Genomic DNA, 23,891 nt, shown 5'->3' on the forward strand with positions numbered 1-23,891 from the left:
TTCTCAGATGTAAGAATTGTATGATGGTTTGAGGTGAAACAATCCATGAAGATAGATAGGCTCAGTCTATACAAAGTTTCCGAATTCTGACTAATTAAAAATGCTGTAAGGAGCAGTGACCATTTGCTGTACAGGATGCTGACTGGTTCATCCCCATCCCTTCCTGACATGTCTCAGAGCTTTGTGTCCTGCCTTTCCCTAATTTGGTCTGCATTACTTGCAGGGCACATTGAGATGAAGGTTCTGGGACTGAAAATAAAGATAGAGATTGATCTAATCACCAAGACCAAAAGGGCATCTTGAGGAGACTCTTCTTTCATCCTCACAATCTGAAACAGAAGCTGCCCCCTATGTATGGCAAATGGGAGGTTATGACAGAGGGACACAGAAAGTGTCAGAGCAAGCAGCAGATCCTGAGTGCAGAAAGAAGTGCAGATGGCCACCAGTAAGAACTTAGCTGCTGCCACGCAGGAGATGGAGATGAAGTGAAAGACACAGGTGGGTAGAGTGAGTGTAAAAGGATAGGCCCAGCTCTGAAAAGACTCAGAGAAGTTGCAAGATACAGTGTAGGCTAAGAAAACAGCAACAAAAAAAGGCTCTAGCCAGGTGTGATGGCACTTGCCTGTAGCCTAGCTACTCAGGAGGCTGAGGTAGGAGGGTCACTTCAGCCCACCTTGCTATGCCTAGGTAACACAGCAAGGCCCCATCTAAAAAAAGAAAAAAAGCTCTGGATCCAAGGAACAGAACTGGGAAGTGGTAGGTGGGGAATGAACCAGCTTACGATACGGAACCATATGAAAATATGCCTTTGGGTGGGGAGGACTTCTGGAGCACGGTGGGGCTTACACACCCAAACCTTGCATAGCCAACATCAGGCTGGCCTGCCTTCCTGTTCCCGTCACTGAGTGACAGTGATCCCATACACATTCTGAAAATTAATAGTTGCTTTTAGTAGCCCCAGAGCCAGGAAGAAGAATTCATATGGAATTTTTAAAGAAGCCTACTCTCAGTGTTAATTGCAGCCTTACATACATTTCTTGGGGAGATTTTCTTGGGACAATTGAATACCCTCTATATTTTCTTCACTGGATAGGAAAGGATTTTCTGCCCATACATCTTGCTAATAAATCAAATCTCTTCTTCAGATTCTTGAGTGAAACATTTAAAATGTAGTTTCTTTAGAAAAATAAGTATGAGGCATTTAAAAATATGTCAAAAAAGTCAATACTCTTGAGCTCTTTACAGTAAATAAATGGGTTGTATTTACTCATAGGATACAGAATTATGGATTTCAAACATCAAAAGTAAATTGTGGAAATAATGTCTCATTTTCTGTTACATATTACTAGCCTGTCTCTCATTCCACCATTTATTCTTTTGAACTGGAAAACTGTGGGCTCCTAGTCACTGCACTAATCTATCCGAATATCCAACTACCAGAAATTGTTTTATCCCATCTCAAGTTTGTCAGTTGCTTTATATTGTTAAGGGTGGTTTTGCCACCCTGGTTGTGTTCATATTTACCATTGAGAAATGTCACTGTTACTAAGATACATTCTGTGTTCCAACTACCTGCCTCTCTGCCTTAGTAGTTTCTCCTTAAATCATTGACTGGATCTTCCTAGCAGTAGCTTCTGGCTATTTTCTGGAAACTGGTCTCTGGTATGCCTTAAAAATATTGTTAATTATTCCACATTTGCTAAAGTGTTTGTATTTCACAGTCTCTCTGCTCTTACACATCTGCCTTCCTGGAACCAGATGTCGTCATTAGATTGGAGAACCTCCAAACACCTATAACTATATAAAGCTCAAGTCTGTTTAAGAAAGAGCCCAACATCGTTTCAACTTAGCCTCCAAAATGAGCTAAAGAAAGCACTCTTGTGCAACCTGAACCTAGCAAGTGCTTGGCATGCGTTGTTTACACACACGTGCCACAGACACAGCCCAATCTTCTTAGTGTAACTCCAGATTGCTATGCTTCAGCCTAGAGCCTTTGCAATCCTGCAAAAATGTTTTACCTGCCTTCTACGTAATACTTTATTACAGAACTATGACTTAATTTATGTCTTGGCCTTCATCAAATGGATATTTTTTGAAGCCATACACTAAATACTGCTATGCTGTTTTTGTTCTTCTTGCTGTTTTGAAAACTGCTCTTAGGAGGTTTAAGAAGGATAATTGCTAATGCCTCTCTCTCCAAGTCAAACTGGGAACCAGTTGAGAAATGAAACATAGAAGCCAGACAGATGAAATTGACAATGTCAATTTTGAGGTTCATCAAAGAGAATTAGAAATTATGCATGGATCTGCAGCACCAGTCAAGCTCTCTAATACTTAGGGCCTCTGTGTTCAACTGGGGCCCTGGGTGACTCCCTTGCAGGAAAGTAAGAGTGAATCTATCCTGCAGGGCAAGCAAACTTACCCCAAAACCCAGGCCAGCAGCTACTTGACTTCATCTTGGGGACAGTGAGTAAAGGATCTCCAGGCCAAACTTGCCAGCTTCTGTCCTCAGCACATAAAAGCAGTCTGTCCTATAGACGGACTGATGAGAGAGAAAGGGGATAGGCATTTTCATCCTCCATGGCTTCTCCTAAATTTGCCAGTGGGATAAGTCACTCTGCTTCCTTTAGAGAGGAGGGAGTCAGAGGGTAGAGCTAGGCCAAAAATTTCTTCTTTTAGCAAAACGTGAGGGTGAGGAAGAGGTATTTCATGTTGCATCACTGTATGCCATCTTGTGCATGTAGCACGATGTCAAAATCAGTTCCTATTGAAATATCCTTGCTCAAATACTACCCTATCCCTTGACCTTGGACATGTCTCCATGGGCATTAGAAACCATCTGCCACCCTGACATCAATGTCGGCCCTTTCTCCAGCCTAATGTGTATCTCTGTGGCCCATTTGGTTCCTCGTGCCTGCTGCAGCTTGTAAGTAAGAATGACACCCTCCCTTGGTGTGCCGTATGCCAGTGTGGTTTCATATTAGCATATTAGTAGTTAAGTAGAGGTCAGGCACCTGATTTTGTTCAAATAAGTCCTGCCAAGGGTGTTTTTGCATTTAAAAAAAAAGGTATTTGTGAATTATGACCACTAATCATAATTAAATATAAAATATGTTGTGTTTCTAGACCAGTACCATCCAACAGAAATATAATTCAATGCACATATGTAATTTTTATTGTGGTAAATTTTTTTTTTTTTTTTTTTGAGACGGAGTTTCACTCTTGTTACCCAGGCCGGAGTGCAGTGGCGCGATCTCGGCTCACTGCAACCTCCGCCTCCTGGGTTCAGGCAATTCTCCTGTCTCAGCCTCCCGAGTATCTGGGATTCCAGGCACGCAGCACCGTGCCCAGCTAATTTTTTGTATTTTTAGTAGAGACGGGGTTTCAAAACCATGTTGACCAGGATGGTCTCGATCTCTTGACCTCGTGATCCACCCGCCTGGGCCTCCCAAAGTGCTGGGATTACAGATGTGAGCCACCGCGCCCGGCCCAAAATTTATCATTTTAATTGTTTTTAAGTGTACAGTTCAGTGGTATTAAGTACATTCACATTATTGTACATCATCACTATGCTTCTCCAGATCTTTTTCACCATCCATACTGAAACTCTGCACTTATTAAACTAAATTCCTCCCCAGTTCTTGGTAACCACCTAATATAGTTTGGCCATTTGCCCCCACCCAAATCTCATGTTGAATTGTAATTGTCAACCTGGACGTGGGGCCTGGTGGGAGGTTTTTGGATCATGGGAGTGGATCCCTCATGGCTTGGTGCTGTCTTCATGATAGTGAGTTCTCACAGGATCTGGTCATTTAAATGTGTGTGGCACCTCCCCCAGCACTCCCTCTCTTTCTTGCTCCTGCTTTCACCATGTGGTATGCCTGATCCCCCTGTTGCCTTCCGTCATGACTGTAAGCTTCCTGAGGCCTCCGTGGAAGCTGAGCAGATGCCAGCACCATGCTTCCTATAAAGACTGCAGAACTATAAGCCAAATAAACCTCTTTTCTTTATAAATTGCCCAGTCTCAGGTATTTCTTTTTAGCAATGCAAGAATAGTGTAAAACACCAACATTCTACTTTCTGTCAGTATGTATTTAACTGTTAATCTAGGTACCTTATATAGGTGCAATCATACAATATTTGTCCTTTTGTTTCTGGCCTACTGGGTTTATCCATGTTGAAGTATGTATCAGAATCTCCTTCCTATTTTAGGCTGAATAATGTTTCATTATTAAATACTAAATTTTTAAAAATTCATTCATTCATCCATGGACATTGGGGTTGTATCCACCTTTCAGCTGTTGTGAATAATGCTGTTATAAACATGAGTATGTACATGTCTGTTTGAAACTCTGTTCTCAATTCTTTGGGGTATATACCCAGAAGTGGAATTACTGGAACCAGTAATTCTATGTTTAATGTTTTGAGGAAACGCTATATTGTTTTCTACAGCTGCAACAATTTTACATCCCCTTCAGCAATGCACAAGGTTTCCAATTTCTCCACATTCTCACCAACACTGTTTGTTTTGTTTTGTTTTATGGTAGCCATCCTGAATGGGTATGAAATAGTATCTCATTGTGATCTTGATTTACCTTTCTCTAAAGACTAGTGATGTTGAGCATCTTTTCATGTGCTTATTGGCCATTTGTATGTTACTGTTGGAGAAGTATCTATTCAAGTCCTATGCCCATTTTTGAATTGAGTTATTTGCTTTTATTGTTGAGCTTTAGGAGTTATTTATATCTTCTGGATATTAATTACTTATCAAATAGGTGGTTTGCAAATCTCCTATTCTGTGAATTTTCATTTTACTCAGTTGAATGAACTTTACACAGAAGTTTTAAATTTTTTATGAAGCCCAATTTGTCTATTTCTTTTGTTCCCTGTGTGTTTGATGTCAGATCTAGAAAGACATTGCCAAGTCCAATGTCTTGAAGCCTTTCCTGTGTGTTTTTCTCTAAGAGTTTTATAGTTTTAGTTCTTACGTTTAAGTCTTTGATCTATTTCATGTTAATTTTTGTATTTAGTGTTAGCTAAGGTCCAACTTCATTCTTTTACATGTAGATGTGCAGATTCCCTAGCACCGTTTGTTGAAAAGACTGTCCTTTCCCCATTAAATGATCTTGGCACCCTTGTTAGAAATCATTTGACCATATAAGTATGGATCTATTTCTGGGTTCTATACTTTATTCCATTGGTCTAGATGTCTGCCTTTATGCCAGTACCACACTGTTTTGATTACTGTCACTCTGTAGTAAATTGTGAAATCAGAAAATGTAAACTTCTAGTTTCTTTTCTTTTTTTTGTTTTTGAGATGGAGTCTCACTCTGTCACCATGCAGGAGTGCAGTGGCCCAATCTCCGCTCACTGCGACCTCTGCCTCCCAGGTTCAAGTGATTCTCCTACCTCATCCTCCCAAGTAGCTGGGACTGTAGGCACGTGCCGTCACACCTGGCTGATTTTTTGTTATTTTAGTAGAGACAGGGTTTCACCATGTTACCCAGGCTGGTCTCGAACTCCTGAGCTCAGGCAATCCACGCGCTTCAGCTTCCCAAAGTGCTGGGATTACAGGCGTGAGCCACCACACCCAACCAAGACTTCTGATTTCTTTACAAGAGTGTTTGTCTATTTGGGGTCCCTTGAGATTCCATATAAATTTTAGGATGGATTTTTCTATTTCTACAGAAATTTCGGTAGGATTTTGATAGGTCTGTTAAGCCATTCTTGTATCACTATAAAGAACTATCCAAGGTTAGGTAATTTATAAAGAAACTAAGTTTAATTGGATCACAGTTCTGCAGACTGTGCCAGCATGGCTCCAGCATCTGTTTCTGGTGAGGGCCTCAGGAACCTTACAATCATGGCTGAAGGCAAAGGAGGAGCCAGTGTCTCATATGGTGAGAGTAGGAGGAGGTACCACATACTTTGAAACCACCAGATCTCACAAGAACTCATTATCACAAGGACAGTACCAAGCCATGAGGGATCTGACCTCATGACTCAAATACCGCCCCACCCCAGGCCCCACCGCCAACATGGGGATTACATTTCAGCATGAGATTTGGAGGGGACAGTTATCCAAACTATATCAATAAACATTGCATTGAATCTGTAGATCACTTTGAGTAGTATTGACAATACTATAATAAGTATTCCAATTCATGAACATGGAATGTGTTCTCATTTATTTATGTCTTCTATAATTGCTTTCAGCAACGTTTGTAGTTTTTAGTTTATAGGTTTTTCCATTTCATGGTTAATTCATACATATTTTATTCTTTTTAATGCCACTATGAGTAGAATTGTTTTTTAAATTTCCTTTTCACTTGGTTCATTTTTAGTGTATAGAAATGCAACTTATTTTTGCATGTTTCATATCCTGCATCTTTACTAAATTTATTAGTTTTTACAGAGGTTTTTGTTTATTTGTTTGTTTTGTTTGTTTGTTTTGAGATGGAGTCTCGCTTTGTTGCCCAGGCTGGAGTACAGTGGCTAGATCTTGGCTCACTGCAACCTCTGCCTTCTGGGCTCAAGCAATTCTCCTGCCTCAGCCTCCCAAGTAGCTGGGACTACAGGCACGCACAATCATGCCTGGCTAGTTTTTGTATTTTTAGTAGAGACAGGGTTTCGCCATGTTGGCCAGGATGGTCTTAATCTCTTGACCTCGTGATCTGCCTGCATCAGCCTCCCACAGTGCTAGGATTACAGGAATGAGCCACCACGCCTAGCCTACAGAGGATATAAAATGTGGAATCTCTGGAGGTCCTGCATTAAGATCATGTTGTCTGCAGAGACTTCATCCTTTCCAATTTCAGTGCCTTTTCTTTTCTTGCCTAATTGCTCTGGCTAGGATTTCCATTAGTGTTGAATGGAAATGGTGAAGACAGGGATGTCTTGTTCCTGATCTTAGAAGAAAGGCTTTTAGTCTGTAATCATTAAGTATGATGTTAATTATGGGTTTTTAAAAATATATTGCCTTTATTACATTGAGGTAGTTTCCATTCCTAGTTTGTTGAGTGTTCTTATCATAAAAGAGCGTTGAATTTTGTCAAATTCTTTTTCTGCAGAAAATGAGATGATCATGTGCTTTTTGTCCTTTATTCTTTTAATGTGGTGTATTACAATGATCCATTTTTACATGTTGAATCATGCTTGTATTCCAGGAATAAATCCAACTCTGTCATTGTGCATAATCCTTTGATCGCTGCTGAATTTGGTGTGCTGGTGGTATTTTGTTGAGCATTTTTGCATCCATGTTCATAAGTGATACTGGTTTGTGTTTTTCTTCTCTTGTGGTGTCCTTGTCTGGCTTTGGTATTAGGGCAATGCTGGCTTCATAGAATGAATTAAAAATTGTTTCCTCTACCAGCCTGGCCAACATGGTGAAACTCCGTATCTACTAAAAAATCCAAAAATTAGCCAGGCATGGTAGGGTGCACCTGTAATCCTAGCTACTCCGGAGGCGAGGCAGGAGAATCACATGAACTGGGAGGCAGAGATTGCAGTGAGCTGAGATTGCACCACTGCACTCCAGCCTGGGTGACAGAGTGAGACTCTGTCTCGAAAAAAAGAAAAGAAAAAAAATTGTTTCCTCTTCTTCAGTTTTTTAGAAGAATTTGAGAAGGATTTATACTAGCTTAACTTCAATAGCATATAGAAACTATATTTCTTGGCCAGGAGTTGTGGCTTATGCCTATAATCCCAGCACTTTGGGAGGCCGAGGCAGGTCAGGAGTTCAAGACCAGCCTGGCCAACATGGCAAAACCACATCTCTACTAAAAATACAAAAATTAGCTGGGTGTTTTGGTGCGCACCTGTAATCCCAGCTACTTGGGAGGCTGAGGCACGAGAATCGCTTGAACCCAGGAAGTGGAGGTTACAGTGAGCCAGGTTATGCCACTGCACTCCATCCTGGGTTATAGAGTGAGACTCTGTCTCAAAAATAAAAATAAAAATAAAGAAACTACTTCTATACAACTTCATCTTCAACTTCTTTAAGTTATTAATGCTACAAGATTCTATTTTTATGTAGCGTGTCCAAAAACATAAACTACTAATTGTTTTTTTAATGCATTAGTCTCTTAAGTCATGTAAAAACAAAAAGTGGAGTTACAAACCAGTTACAATAATACTAGCTTTTATAATTTCCCAAGTATTTATTTTTGCTGGAAATATTTCTTCATATGCCTTTGATCTAATATCTCATATCCTTTCATTTCTTTTTTTTTTTTTTTATGAGATGAAGTCTTGCTCTGTCGCCCAGGCTGGAGTGCAGTGGTATGATCTCAGCTCACTGCAACCTCACCCTCCTGGGTTCAAGTGATTTTCCTGCCTCAGCCTCCTGGGTAGCTGGGATTACAGGTGTGTGCCACCACATCCAGCTAATTTTTGTATTTTTATTAGAGATGTGGTTTTGCCATGTTGGCCAGGATGGTCTTGAACTCCTGACTTCAGATGATCTGCCCACCTCAGCCTCCCACAGTGCTGGGATTACAGCCGTGAGCCACCATGCCCAGCCTGACATACTTTCATTTCAACCTATAGGACTCCCTTTGCATTTCTTGCAGAGTTAGTCTAGCGGCAATAAGCTCTCTCAGCTTTTATTTATTTTAAAATATTTTAATCTCTCTCTCGTTTTTGATGGACAGTTTTGCCAGATATAGGATTCTTGGTTGGCCATTTTATTTCTTGCAGCACTTTGAATATATCAGCCCACTGCCTTCTGGCCTCCAAGACTTCTGATGAGAAATAAGCTGATATTTTTTTCTGAGCACCCTTTGATGTGATGAAAGACTTCTGTTTTGCAGATTTTAAGATTCTCTCTGTGTTTGGTGTTTGACAGTTTATTAGAATGTGTCTCGATGTGGATATCTTTGTTTTTATATTCTTCCAAGAATATAAACATTAAATTGCATTAAATTTGGGATTTTTTTGCCATTATTTGTTCAAATAATGTCTCTGCTACTGTTTCCCTCTTCTCCTTCTGTGACTCCCATACTGCATATGTTTGTCTGCTTTATGGTGTCTTATCCACAGGATCTGTTCACTTTTCTTTAATATTTTTTTCTTTCTTGTTCCTCAGGTGAGAATTTCAATTCTACTTTCTTCACATTCACTGATTTTCTCTTCTGCCTGCTCAAATATATTTTTGAATCCCTCTAATGAATTTTTCATTTCAGTTATTGTACTTTTTAGCGCCAAAAAAAAAATTACTATTTTTTTTTGAGACAGAGTCTCACTCTGTGCCCAGGCTGGAATGCAGTGGCTCAATCTCAGCTCACCGCAACCTCCACCTCCTGGGTTCAAGTGATTCTTGTGCCTCAGCCTCCCAAGTAGCTGGGATTACAGGTGTGTGCCACCACACACAGCTAATTTTTGAGTAGAGATGGGGTTTCACCATGTTGGCCAGGTTGGTCTTAAACTCCTGATCTCAGGTGATCTGCCCACTTCCATCTCCCGAAGTGCTGGGATTACAGGCATGAGTATGAGTCACCACACTTGGCTCAAAATTTCTTTTTCCTTTTTATGTTTTATATTTCTGTATTGATATTTCCATATTGTTCATACATCATTTTCTTTGCTTTGTCCACCTCTTCCTTTATCTCTTTGAACATATTTAAGACAGTTGTCCTAAAGCCTTTGTCTGGTAACTCTACTATCTGGTCTTTCTCAGAGACTTATTTCTGGTGATTTAATTTTTTCCTTTATGAATTGACTATACTTTCCTGTTTCTTTGTATGCCTTGTAATTTTTTGTTGAAAACTGGATACTTGAATTTTATATTTTGGCAATTCTGGAAACCAGATTCTCCTCTTCTCCAAGGTTTGCTGAGTTTTGCTGTTGCTGTTCTTAATGTAGAAGAGTGACTGTGCCAGAGTGACTGTGCTAGGCATCTATTCAAAAATTTAAGCTCTTCTTGGGTCTTTTCTGAGCCTAAATCTTTCCCTGGATGTATATAGTGGCTTTATAAATTCCCTGTATATGCAGCTGCTTTTTGATATTCCATTGTTCAAATGTGCCTCCCAAAAGGGAAAAGAGGGAGAAACCAATGGGGCAGGAGGTAACAGGCTCTCAGTCTTTAAATACTCTGAAAGCTACTTCAGATGGTGGGGTTGCAACAGTAGCATCTGCCTCTGTGTCTGCACCTCCATGATCAGAAGCAGCATTCAGAACACATATCCCTGATATGTGGAAGGCAAGGTCCTTATTCCCTTCTCTAACTTCCACAAGCTTCGTGCAAGCTGCACCAGGTACACGTGCATGACTGACTGCCACGGAGCTAGGAAAGGGAATGGTAAGCCACTGCTGTGCCAAGAGCATTTGACCAAAATTAATTGCAGTTTACTGTCCAAGCCTTCCTCTGGCAGCTGCAAGCCTTTGAATAGACTCCAGAGTTCCAAAATAGTTGCATCAAACAGATTCTGCCAGTGTAATTATCTAGATAGGGAGGCAGAGTCCTATATTTCCCACGCCACTATCTTGCCTGATGTCATCCACATATGTGGGTTTAAATTCTTTAGTAGCTGCTTTAAAAAATGAAAAGGAACAGATAAATATTTTAACAATATATTTTACTTAAACCAGTATATCCAAAATATGATTATTTTAACATGTAACAATATAAAAATTGGTGATTTTTTTTTTTTTTTTTTTTTTTTTTGTGGAGTTTTGCTCTTGTTACCCAGGCTGGAGTGCAATGGCACGATCTCGGCTCACCGCAACCTCCGCCTCCTGGGTTCAAGCAATTCTCCTGCCTCAGCCTCCCGAGTAGCTGGGACTACAGGCGTGCACCACCATGCCCAGCTAATTTTTTTATTTTTAGTAGAGACGGGGTTTCACCACGTTGACCGGGATGGTCTCTATCTCTTGATCTACCCGCCTCAGCCTCCCAAAGTGCTGGGATTATAGGCGTGAGTCACCGCGCCCAGCCAAAAATTGGTGATTTTTATACTAAATATTTAAAAGTACATATTGTATACCTTGAGAACATCTCAAAGATGCTAAATTTTCAATGGCTAAAGTGCAGTGTAGCACTACCAAAACAATAATGTTGTGTTGAGCAGAAAAATATTTTATTGTGCTTTAGTTTCTAAATTAATTAAAATTTAACAGATTTAAAAATTCAGTTCCTCAGTCTCAGTAGCCTCATGGCAATGGCTGCTGAACTGGCAGCGCAGCCATAAACACCCACTTCTAAAACAGGGGATGTGTAAGGTAAGGTTTGATTTTTTTTTTTTTTTTTTTTTTGGTGGAGGGGGAACGAAGTCTTGTTCTGTCCCCCAGACTGGAGTGCAGTGGCATGATCTTAGCTCACTGCAACCTCTGCCTCCTAGGTTCAAGCAATGTTCCTGCCTCAGCCTCCCTAGTAGGTCTCTACAGGCACCCGCCACCACACCTGGCTAATTTTTTTGTATTTTTAGTAGAGACAGGGTTTCGCCATGTTGACCAGTCTGGTCTTGAACTCCTAACCTCAGGTAATTCACCCTTCTCAGCCTCCCAGAGTGTGGGGATTACAGGCATTAACCACTGCACTTGGCTGGGTTTTATTTTCTAGTCTTTACTGAAGGGCATTCTGTTCCTTCCTTTTTCAAAATGCATACTGGATTAGGTGGGACAGTTCTCATGCAAGGCAGTCTTCAATCTGTAGAAGGCTAGGAAGTCGCTATTAAAACAGAAGGCTCCACAGGGAATCCCTCCATCCTCCTAACACTAACCCTCAACATGTGGGTGAGTGGTTATATCTTCTAGGCCATAAGCTTCCGGCAGGGATGGGAGTGTGTACAGCCATTTCATGCTCGTCTTCTGTTCTGGAAGCAGCAACGCTTTCATTCTCAGTCCAGCATAGAGCCTGCCCCTGCTGATAAGAGCAGTGCTGGCAGCAGCTTCAGCTTTATTTTATAACCCTGAGAAGTTCTGCCCTATTTGTGGGGATTCATGCTGTGAACATCCATGCAGTAGAATTCCTGCTGCTTGCAGGAAGTTTTTAATAGAGCTGATTGAGCAAGACAAAGAGGACTTCTGCATTTTTTTAGGTTTTAAAGTTTTCAAATTTAGCATAAGATGGTAAGCTTCAGGAAATGCACATTAAAACCATAATAAGAGGCTGGGCACAGTGGCTCATACCTGTAATCCCAGCACTTTGGGAGGCTGAGGTAGGCGGATTGCCTGAGCTCAGGAGTTCGAGACCAGCCTGGCCAACATAGTGAAACCCCATCTTTACTAAAAACACAAAAAATTAGCCGGGCATGGTGGCACGTGCCTGTAATCTCAGCTACTCAAGAGGCGGAGGCAGGAGAATCACTTGAACTTGGAAGGAGGAGGTTGCAGTGAGCTGAGACCTTGCCACTGGACTCCAACTGGGCAAGAGAACAAGGCTCTGTCTCAAAAAAAAAAAAAAAAAGATTCTATTTTACAACCAGCAAATTGGTAAAAAAATTTATTTTTTTCAACATCCAAGAGCCTGTAAGGATATGGAGTGAAACAAACTCTCATCCAGAACTATTTGGACTGTAAATTAGTACAGCCACTTTGGAAAACAACTGGACATTATCAAATGAAATCAAAGGTGCAGATACTTCACTGAATGCATATACTAGAGAAACTGCATGTGATGGAGGAGTCACTCCCGAGGTTGCTCAGAGAGCACTGCTTGTAACAGCAAAAAGTCTGGACAACCCAAGTGTTCATAATAGAAGAATGCCTAAATTGGATATAGTCACATAATTAAATACTATACAGCTGTGAAAATTAATGAAGTTATGTGTATCAGTGTGGGTGATGTCACATATAGAAAGTACAACATAAATCAGGACGAATACATACACTGTGATTTCACTTAAAAGGTCAGAAACAAGCTAAACTAGATAGCAGGCCAGGTGCAGTGGCTCATGCCTGTAATCCCAACATTTTGAGAGGCTGAGGTGGGCAGATAGCTTGAGGCCAGGGGTTCGAGACCAGCCTGGCCAACATGGTGAAACACTACATGTTTCTAAAAAAATTTAAAAATTAGCCAGGCATGGTGGTGCGCACCTGTATTTACGGCCACTTGGAGGCTGAGGTAGGAGGATCACTCAAGCCCGACAGGTTAAGGCTGCAGTGAGCTGTGATTCAGCCACTGCACTTCAGCTTGGGCAGCAGAGTGAAATCTCTGTCTCAAAAAAAGCAAAAACAACACCAACTTCATAGCATATTGTTTAGGAGTACATTCCTATGTGGTGAAACTATAAAAAGCAAGGCAGCCTGGTTGTGGTGGCTCACACCTGTAATACCAACACTTCGGGAGGCAGAGGTGGGAGGATTGCTTGAGGCCAGGAGTTCAAGACCAGCCTGGGCAACATAGCAAGACTCCTTGTCTACAAAAAAATTTTAAACATTAGCTGGGTGTGGTGGTGCCCACCTGTAGTCCCAGCTACTCAGGAAGCTGAGGTGGGAGGACCTCTTGAGACCAAGAATTTGAGGTTATGGTGAGGCGTGATCACATCGTTGGACTCCAGCTTGGGCAACAGAGTGAGACCTTGTCTTTAATAAAAAACAAAAAAGAGAGACAGAGAGAGAAGTGAGGCACTGGTTAACAGAAAACTCAGAGAGTGGTTACTTGTTTTCTTTAAGGTAAAGTAATGCTCTGAAGTTTGGTTTTAAGTCACAGTGATCATTGCCATTGTGTATACCTTCCAATATACACATATTTGGAAATCTGAACTATTTCATAACAGAAATGCTACCTAGCTTAGCTAAAGCAATTATAGGACGTATACTTCTCTGTAGACTCATTTGCATGCTCAATTAATTAGTCATGTATTATATATGGGTTAGGTGGGTTAAAGAGCAATGTAAATAAAACATGGTCCCTGCCCCTCAAGAATGCGCCATCTCACAGACTCAGAGGCTTGGCATCTGTAGCACAATGTATCCTGACAGTCACAGCTGGCCTCCTCTGTGCAGGCATGAAGTCATTCATTAGATTAGCTAGCATAAGGCTCTGCCATATTAAGGTAAGTGTAATGGGCGGGGATGGCTCATAAGTGGGGGTGTCTGAGGAGTGGGCCTGACCCATTGGTAAACTGCGTGATTAGTTTGAAGTGGCCGTATTTCAAATACCTGCTTCACCCATTGTGTAGTTTTGCTGAAAATCAGTCCTGAAGATCTTAGGAGTTCTATGGCAAATAAAAGGCAGATGTCATATCCTTATTTTGCCACTGGAAGAATTGAGATATTTTCTGACTTACCCTGTTCAGAAATACTTGGTGCATGAAAATATCCCAAAGGAACCCCTAAAATTTTATTCTCTCTATGTGTCCTGGTATTTAACAAGCTGAGCGTGCTCAGCCTCGGGAAGTGCAGGTCTCCTTGAGTGGTGTAGACTTCCAGGGGCATCATTTTGGAGCCCATGCCAGTATTTTATGGATAAATTTTTCATCCAGCATCCTACTTCCACCTCCCCCAAACCCTCTTGATTCTGAACAGCCATGGCCCAGGCCTTTGCGCCTAACAGTTCACTTTTTTTTTTTTTTGAGATGGAGTCTCGCTTTGTCACTAGGCTAGAGTGCAGTGGCGCGATCTTGATTCACTGCAGCCTCCACCTCCCAGATTCAGCGATTCTACCTCAGCCTCCTGAGTAGCTGGGATTACAGGTGCATGCCACTGTGCCCAGCTAATTTTCGTATTTTTAGTAGAGACAGGGTCTCACCGTGTTGGCCAGGATGGTCTTGATCTGTTGACCTTGTGATCCTCCCACCTCGGCCTCTCAAAGTGCTGGTATCACAGGTGTGAGCCACCACGCCTGGCCCACAGATACCATTTTGATAGGTATATTGCTGGAAAGCTCAATAGCACATGGATCTTTAAAAGGAAGCAAATCAGGATAGGTGAGGGAAAAAACAGCAATTCCAGTGCTTAGAAGGAATTTATACAATTCCTACTAAGGCATCTGCTCAGTGGACTGTTTTATCAGTCTGATTAATGGAGGGACCAAATAAATCCTCACAGTTAATTGACATGATCTCTGTCCTTACTTGTTGTTACTCTATTTTTATGGTTATTTTTATTAATAAGAAAACTATTGTTTCTAGTGAACTTAAGATGGATGAATATGAAACCTAACAATTTAGGATCTTTTCTCAGAGTCTTCCAGTCATTCCTCTGAAAAATGAGGGAGCATTTGATTCCTAACTTCCTACTCTCCATTCCCACGACAAGCCACAGAATTATAAGCACAGGTATAAATATCTTTCAGCTGATTAAATGGTGTCCTGCCAAAAGAAGATTTGTTTGAGCGTAATTTCTTGGATGCTCTTCTAAAGGAGAATGATCTTTCTTTAGAGGCCTCCATGGAAACACAGTATTACATTTTCCATTCTTTTAAAGAAGGATAACAAAATAACTATCTTCCTGCTGAAATCAAGAAATTGAGGCCCGGAGGATCCTAAGCTGTCCAGAACTCTGTGACTGAGTCCGCTGATAATTCCTGGTAAGAACACAGCATTTTCAAAGCTGCCCGGGCGGGATAAGTGAGGAGGTGCAAAGCAGCCTTCCAGATCTCCTGTGGAGGCAACTCCTCCCATCCTCCCTCCAAATCAGGAAGTGTGCTCAGAGCTAGATTTGGGAACAATTTGAACAAGACACTCGTTCCCTTCCCAGCACATTCCGCCTGGTGGGAGCTAGAAGCCGCGGCAGAGAAAGGTCTATCCCTCTGAGGGTCGGGATCATACAGGGCTGCAGCGTTCGGTCCCTTTTGCTCTTCTGGGTGCCCTGCTTCTTGTCCTGACCCTGGAACCCAACCCTGTGCTCCTGGAACTTACATACCATTCTCTCCCTGTCAAACATGAGCCTTTCGTGAAAAACAATGCCTGGTTGAAGTTTCCCTGAAAAGCCTGCTCGTTTGACACTGAGATCTGCTAACAGCCCAGATAGCAGGATCTCTGAGTCGCCTACTGTCGTTGGAAAAGGCTGCTGGGGGAGATCTTTTGTTGAGAGGACTCATTAACTCCTTCTCGGTGGGGTCAGCCCCAGTCCTTGCAGAAATACCTGCTGTGGATTCAGTCTTGAAGGATGGGTGGATCCCAAAAGGAGGGCACCCTTCCTGAGCTCCAAAAGAGTTGCAGCTCTTTCCTATACTCTATGACACTGTGACGGAATGAAACTGTGGGCAGTCCAGTAGGCCCTGGGAGACACTGGTGATGAATACAATCATGTTTCTCAGCACTTGCCTAGCTGCGACTCTCAGAGACAGTAGAATCCATGTACCTGGAGAGCCGCAGTCCCAGGGGGCATCGTCCCAGGGCCACACTCCAGCCTGGCCTTCCTAACGCATCTTCCACACAGCCACCAGAGTGGTGGATTTGATCACTGAGAGGCTAAATCTTTGTCATGTGGCTGAAAGACCTAAAGACCACCTGTCATTATTTTAGGGAAATATTTGTTAAAAGAATTTTTTATAAAGATACATGACTTTCCTAAATTCTCATGTAAATGAAATAGTTTTTAAAAATTACCACTCATGGCCGGGCGCGGTGGCTCCTGCCTGTCATCCCAGCACTTTGGGAGGCCAGGGCGGGTGGATCACAAGGTCAAGAGATCAAGACCATCCTGGCCAACATGGTGAAACTCCGTCTCTACTAAAAATACAAAAATTAGCTGGGTGTGGTGGCGGGCGCCTGTAGTCCCAGCTACTCAGGAGGCTGAGGCAGGAGAATCCCTTGAATCTGGGAGGCAGAGGTTATAGTGAGCTGAGATCGCATCACTGCACTCCACCTTGGCGACAGAGCAAGACTCTATCTCAAAAAAAAAAATTACCACTCACAATCATAAACATCCTTTCTCTGTTGTGTTATGTGTGTGTGTACACACATATATATAAAGATACACACAAGATATACACAATAAAACTGATTATAAAAGTTCCCATAAATTGGCAATTGGCTTCCATCCTCCACTCAGGCCCCAGCTAAAGCTCTTATCCTACTGGGAGAAGAGGAGACACGGAGGGGCCAGCAGTCAGGGGGCAAAAGGGAAGGCCCCACTGAGGCCTAGGGTGGACAGGCAGAAGTGGGACTCTGTGTTTCCTCAAAGTCCCACCCAGCCAGAAGATCCAGAATTGTCCCCATCAGTATGCAAGCTGGTGGCCAGTCTGCATGGGCCAGACCCTCGGACTCGGGCCTCAAGCTCGGCGGGCTGGCTGCAGCCTTTGCGTCAACTGCTCCATAAAGCAATCCTGCATCTGCTGTGATGGAGACTTTTAGTACCACAATAGGATAGAAATATATACTATTTTAATTTTATATTTCATTTATTTATTTTTGAGACAGGGTCTCACTGTCATCCAGGCTGGAGTGAAGTGGCATGATGTCCACTCACTACAACCTCTGCCTCCCAGGCTCAGACGATTTTCCTGCCTCAGCCTCCCAAGTAGCTGCGACTGCAGGCACACACCACCACACCTGACTAATTTTTTGTGTTTTCAGTAGAAATGGTGTTTCACTATGTTGGCCAGGCTGGTCTCAAACTCCTGACCTCAAATGATCCACCCGCCTTGGCCTCCCAAAGTGCCGAGATTACAGGCGTAAGCCACTGTGACCGGCTTAAATATATACTATTTTTAAAAAATAGTAAAATCAACAGCAGTGTACCTCCCACTTAGCTTAAAAAATAGAGTATTCTCTCTGCCTTTAAACTTAGTACCCTGCTGCCCAAGTGCGTTCCCCTTTCCTTCCCATAAACAGACCCTGAATTGTGTGATTGTGTGGAAAGCAGCCCCTTAGCTTTTCTTCATGGGGGTACCACATAGGAGCATATTCCTAAAAGGTTATTGTTGTTTTTGACCTTTATATAATGAAATTGTAGTGCATATATGTCCCTGTGACATGCTTCTGCCACTCAGTTTTATGTTTGTGATACTCACCATGCCAATAAGTGTAATAATAGTTCATTTCTTTTCACTATTCTCTGATCTAAAATAATATAACTGTCTTTTCCACTGTTGAAGGACATCACAGTTTCCAGTTTGTGGTTTCTCTAAAGTGCTGCTGTGAACATTGCTGTTCACATCTCCTGGTGCCCGTATCTGCAAACATTTCTCAAAAGCAGTGGTTCTCACACTCGGATGTGCATCAGAGTCACCTGAAAGGCTTGTTGAAACCCAGGTTGCTGGGCCCCAGCCCTAGAGTTTCTGGCTCAGTAGGTCTAGTGGCTGGAGATTGGCATTTCTAACAAGTTCCCGTGATACTGATGCTGCTGGTCGAGGGACCATCCCAGGAGCAGAATTACTGCGTTGTAGGGTATGTATTTGTTCAGACCTTATTAGGTAATGCCAAATTGTTTTCCAAAGTTGCACCAATTTGCAGTCTTGCCAGCAATGAATAAGAGCTCCTGTTGCTCAGAATCCTTGTCAACATTTGAATATTGTCTAACTTCAAAATGGGTGCCCATCTGGTATGTGTGAAGTGGTGTCTCGTGATTTTGATTTGCATTTTTCAAATTACTAATGAGGTTGAACAACTGATCCTGTGTTTTGCTCATTCCTCTTTCCTCTTCTATGACAGACTTGTTCCTATCTTTGTGTGTGTGTGTGTGTGTGTGTGTGTGTGTGTGTGTGTGTGATTTTGCGATCAAGTTTTTAGTCTTACTGATTCAAGGGAGGGACTGTGAAGTCTGTTCTGTGCACTAATCCATGTTGGTTGTCTATGTGCAGATTTCTTACCCTAGTGTGTAGCTTGTCATTTCTCATTCTGTATTTTCTTTGTTAAACATAAGTCCTTAATATTAATGGAGTCAAATGTATCCATCTTTTCTTTGTGGTTCATATTATTTGTGTTTCCTTTAGGATTCATATTCTTTTGTATTTATTTAAGACCTCCCTACTCTGGAATTTTAAAGCTACTTTCCCACATAGTATTCTAAATGTTTTATGTATTTGTGTTTTACAGAACAGAACAATCTACCAGAAACTGATTTTTGAGTAGGGAGTGATATAAGGATCCAATTTTATTTTTCCTCTTGGGATACAAGGATAACCTCTTGTCCAAGCACTGTTTATTGACGAGTCCATCTTTTCCCACTGATCTGCCTTCCCGTCTCTATCAGAACTCAAGTTTCCCTATACGGACAGGTCAGCTTCTGAACTCGCTATCTGTTCTACTGGACTACTTAAGTCAGTGCCATGCTTTTTATTTTTATTTTTTAAACTTTTTTTTTTGAGACAGGGTCTACCCCTGTCACCCAGGCTGGAGTTCGGTACAATCTCAGCTCACTGCAACTTCAGCCTCCCAAGTAGCTGGGACTGCAGGCACATGCCACCAAGCCTGGCTAATCTTTACTTTTTTTTTTTTTTTTTTTTGAGACAGGGCCTCACTTTGTCACCCCAGCTGGAGTGCAATGGTGCAATCACATCTCACTGAGCCTCGACCTCCGGGGCTCAGCCTCCTGAGTAGCTGGGACTATAAGGATGCGTCACCACATTCAGCTAATTTTGTATTTTTTGTAGAGACAGGGTTTTGCCATGTCGTCCAGGCTGGACTCACACTCCTGGGCTCAAGCAGTCCACCTGCTTCAGCCTCCCAAAGTTCTAGGGTTTCAGGCGTGAGCCATTTTTACTACTTTCTTTTTATAGACATGGGGCCTCGCTATGTTGCTCAGGCTGGTCTTGAACTCCTGGGCTCAAGTGAGTCTCCCACCTCAGCCTTCCAAAGTGCTGGGATTATAGGTGTAAGCCGCCATGTGCAGCCTTAACTTTTGCTTTTAAATGACCATAATAATTGTACATATTTATGGGTAGAGTGTAATGCTTTCATACAAGTATACATTGTGTAATAATCAAATTATTGGATGTGAGGGCAATCTGGCTGTGACATCTGTCACCCCATTGATCACCAGGGTTGATTTGGCTGATCTGGCTGGCTGGGCGGGTGTCCCCTTCCTCCCTCACCACTCCATGTGTGTCCCTCCCGAAGCTGCGCACTCGGTCGAAGAGGACGACCATCCCCGATAGAGGAGGACCGGTCTTCGGTCAAGGGTATACGAGTAGCTGTGCTCCCCTGCTAGAACCTCCAAACAAGCTCTCAGATTATTACACAATGTAATTAGTATATCCATCACTTCAAACACTTGTCATTTCTTTGTAGTAAGAACATTCAAAATCTTCTCTTCTAGTTATTTTGAAATAAACAGTTCAGTATTGTTAACTATAGTCACCCTACTGTGCAATAAAACATTAGAACTTATTTCTCCTATTTAACTGTGACTTTGTACCCACTAACTTCTTCCCATTTCCCCCTGACCCCCACCACCTCCCCAGCGTCCGGTAACCACTATTCTACTCTCTACTTCTATGATAGCAACTTCTTCAGACACCTCATGTGAGTGAGAACATGCAGTATTTGTTCTTCTGTGCCTGCTCTCTGTTCATCCATGTTGTCGCAAATCACAGAATTTCACTCTTTTTTTAATCACTGAATAGTATTCCATTGTGTATGTGCACCACATTTTTTTATTTGTTTGAGACAGAATCTTGCTCTGTCACCCAGACTGGTGTGCTGTGGTGCAATCTCAGCTCATTGCAACCTCTCTCTCCCAGGTTCAAGGGATTCTTATACCTAAGCCTCCCGAGTAGCTGGAATTACAGGCATGTGCCACCATGCTGAGCTAATTTTTATATTTTTAGTAGAGGTGAGGTTTCACTATCTTGGCCGAGATGGTCTCGAACTCCTGGCCTCAAGTGACCCACCCACCTTGCCCTCTGAAAGTGCTATTATAGGCATGAGCAACTGCACTGGGCCATGCATCACATTTTTTTAATTCATCCATCTGCCGATGGACACTTTGGTTGATTCCACATCTTGGCTGTTGTGAACAGTGCTGCAATAAACACGGGAGTGCAGATATTTCTTTGATATGCTGATTTCCTTTCCTTTGGATAGACACCCTGTAGTGGGATTGTGGATCAGGGTAGAACCATAATCTTTTATAGTATGGAATTACAGTAAGTCTACTATCTTATAGAGCAATATCCACGACCTTATTATTCTTCAGGAATCACTTGGTTGTTCATGGCCTTTTACACTTCCATATACAATTCAGATTCGACCATTCTAATTCCACCAAAAAAAGTATTTCAGGGATTTTGTTTGGAATTGTATGTCATTGTGGGAAGAATGGACATCATGGTACCTTATCTTTCTGTACAAGAACAATGGTACGTTACCAAAATAATATGACCATAGCAATATTGACATTCTCATGTCTTTTAATTTTTCAATAAAGTCTCATGATTTTGTCTCTGGGAACCTTGCATATCTTTTGCCAAATTTATCAGTAGCTCTCTACCACGTCTGATAGAGTTCAAATGTGAAAACCTAGAATTCAACTTTGAGAGCCTCTTAATTGAAAATGTATCCACTAAATCACCTCTATGGCCATGTTGCCAAGTTCTGTCCTGAGAAGTGACCCCACACAGCTTTTGTCTTCTCTCTCCATCAGAGCACACAAAAGAAAGGAAAAGTTAAGTGGGTAGCAGGGGGATGGGCCACTCATAATTTCCACTTAAGACAGATTTTATTTAACTGTGAGAAAATTAGCTGCTCTAAGAGCATATACAATTTGGATTATTTGCAGAGGTCTCAGATGGAATCTTCAGTGATGAGGCCACGTCTGTCCTGGCTCGATCAAGGATTTTTGGTTGCATTGCTTCCATTATGACCCAGGTAGGTCCTTGCTGGGCTCCTGCCAGCAGCTGCCACATGCCTGGAGTGGGCCGGCTTTTCCTGCAGGTTTGTTTCTACGCCAGCTCCTGGGAGCAGCTGTCTACCAGGACATACCTGGGGAGCTGATAAACACCCTAAAGAAACATGTCTGGCTCTCCAGCCAGATGGCAAGGCCTGAAACCCCTGACCATTTTGGACAGGTTTGCTTTACTGATGGGACAGCATTAACCCTGCTAACATCTGTGTCAGGGAAGCCTTCCTACCATGTCCCTCAGTGGCAGGGAGGGAGCCTATGTGCTTATTCTAGGCAGCTTGCTCCCCTGGACCCCCAATGGGGATTTCTGTGTCCTACTTGAGTCCCTAAGAGGACAGGCCATTGCTGGCGTTTTTTTCCCCAAAGTAACAACAGGAGTCAAGAAAATCAATGAAGAGTATTCCTAGGCTCTAGAATCCACTGCTGACAGTGGGAAGCCCTGTGCAAAGAGAGCCACCTGCCACAGGGACAGGGCAGGATAGGGCATGTCTCAACGCAGCCTCAGTGGCAACAGAAGCCCTCAGATGGGACTCAGCCACAGCCTCAGAGATGGCTGGGCCTCCCACCATCGCACTCCCTTCATGACTTAGTAACTTCAATCCAAGAATAGTTGAGGACGTTTGGGAAATTCACACTCTAAAAATATTTCCTTTTTTCATATAAGCAAGGTAACACAGCAGAGTGACAGTGGTTACTAAGAATGCAGTTTCCTTCGTTATGTAACACAGGCAAAAAATAGTGTTTTGGGCCAAAATAGGGCTGAGAAAGAGGAATATGTACACATAGCCTCGACAAGTCATTATTTACTCAAATCGTCCTGTGGCTGGAGGGCTTTGGAAGAGTTTTGAGTGTGTCCCATCACTGATTACCCAGGTCAGACTGTCCGACCACAGCCGAGGCCACCTTTCCAAAGCAAAGTTTAACAGAAGCAAAGGTGTCTGTAGAAGAAGCGGTTTAAGGCAAGGCCCTGGCCCCACACACAGGCAGACCTGGTGACTCCTGGATGAGTGAGGGACGGGGACCGCCTCCTGGGACACCATCCCATTTTGGGGCACATGTTGAAGAGTAGGGGCCATTCCAGAGCACGGGTCACCAGGATTCCTGCCATGGGGCTTTTGTGTGGGCTGGTGGCGGGGCCCCAACCCTGAGGGGCTGGGCCACGTCCCCACCCTCTCCAGATGGAGTCCCAAGCTGGGGTCTTCTGGTTCAGCTGCTTCCTTGGCTGCTAAGCTAAGGCCAAGAACGCTCCCTGCAGGAGGGGCAACTGTTCACTTTGGAGGGATCTATCCATGATCACCTGTTAGATACCACAAGCTACCAGGGGCAGAGCTAGCAGAGAAGTTGTGCTTAGATGAAGTAGCTTGAGCTTGTGTTTCAAGAACTAGCCAAGTCCCACTTTTAAGAGCCAGAGAAATGCCAGCGGCAGAGTCCTTGGGCTTCCAGGAGCTAATATTCTCAAGTGTAGTCTCATGACGCCCAATGGGCGAAAGTTACAGGCCAGAAGATTTAAACACAAGAGTGGGGCCTCTTTTGCCATAGAGGTATAGAGGCATCAAGGCATCCGTCTACCCATCCATCCATCCACCCACCCCTATCTATCTGTTACAGTGTGCTCAGAAGAAAGGAATTGTTGGGCGTAGGGGCCAGGACAGTGGACAGGGCCACCTGTTGGACTGAGGCAAACTGGAGGCTGCTTCATGGCTTTCCATCCCTCCACATCCTGTCCACCAATGCCTGGTAAGGAACAGTGCAGGAAACCCAAACCCCACCTGGCTTGGGGCAAGTTTTAAGTAAGTGCACCCACCCTGCTACCAAAGTGCTATAAGGGGAACTGACCTTCTCAGACTTCCCTCGAGGCAGCCCTTTCTCTATGTTTATGCTTCAGTATAATCATTTTTACTCTGCATTGAAGTGGAAATTTCAGGCCTAAAAATAAGATTACCAAGCAGAGACCATCTAGCAACACAGACATAATACATGTTGATCTCCATGTAACTAGAAATGTGGTGATGTTATTCTCTTACTGGGGGCTACACCTCCCCATAGATTATTTTAACTAAAATAATACAAAGTAAAATAGTGTTAAAATAATCCTCTACTCACTGCATTAGTGCATATACCAAATGATACTATCTGCATGAGAGTCTCTAGGTTCCCAGACT

The 23,891-nt window shown here is 42.8% G+C and overlaps 1 protein-coding gene across 17 annotated transcripts in view; it reads left to right on the plus strand.

Moving 5' to 3' along the window:
• ZRANB3 (zinc finger RANBP2-type containing 3) overlaps positions 1 to 23,891 on the plus strand; it is a 313,593-nt gene that overhangs the window by 283,943 nt on the left and 5,759 nt on the right. For 8 of the 17 annotated variants that reach the window (XM_064382815.1, XM_064382812.1, XM_064382813.1 and 5 more), the window contains one exon: positions 15,322 to 18,777. In XM_064382815.1, coding sequence (XP_064238885.1) covers positions 15,322 to 15,411 — 90 coding nt within the window. In that variant the 3' untranslated portion in view covers positions 15,412 to 18,777. Of the gene's footprint in view, positions 1 to 223; positions 3,164 to 15,321; positions 18,778 to 21,606; positions 21,696 to 23,337; positions 23,467 to 23,891 lie in introns of those variants that run through there. The other 9 variants (XR_010344621.1, XR_010344622.1, XR_010344624.1 and 6 more) reach the window with 7 other exon arrangements.

Source organism: Aotus nancymaae, unplaced genomic scaffold (genome assembly GCF_030222135.1).
Source record: "Aotus nancymaae isolate 86718 unplaced genomic scaffold, 86718_ANA_hifiasm-v0.15.2.pri h1tg000029l, whole genome shotgun sequence".
NCBI lineage: Eukaryota > Metazoa > Chordata > Mammalia > Primates > Aotidae > Aotus > Aotus nancymaae.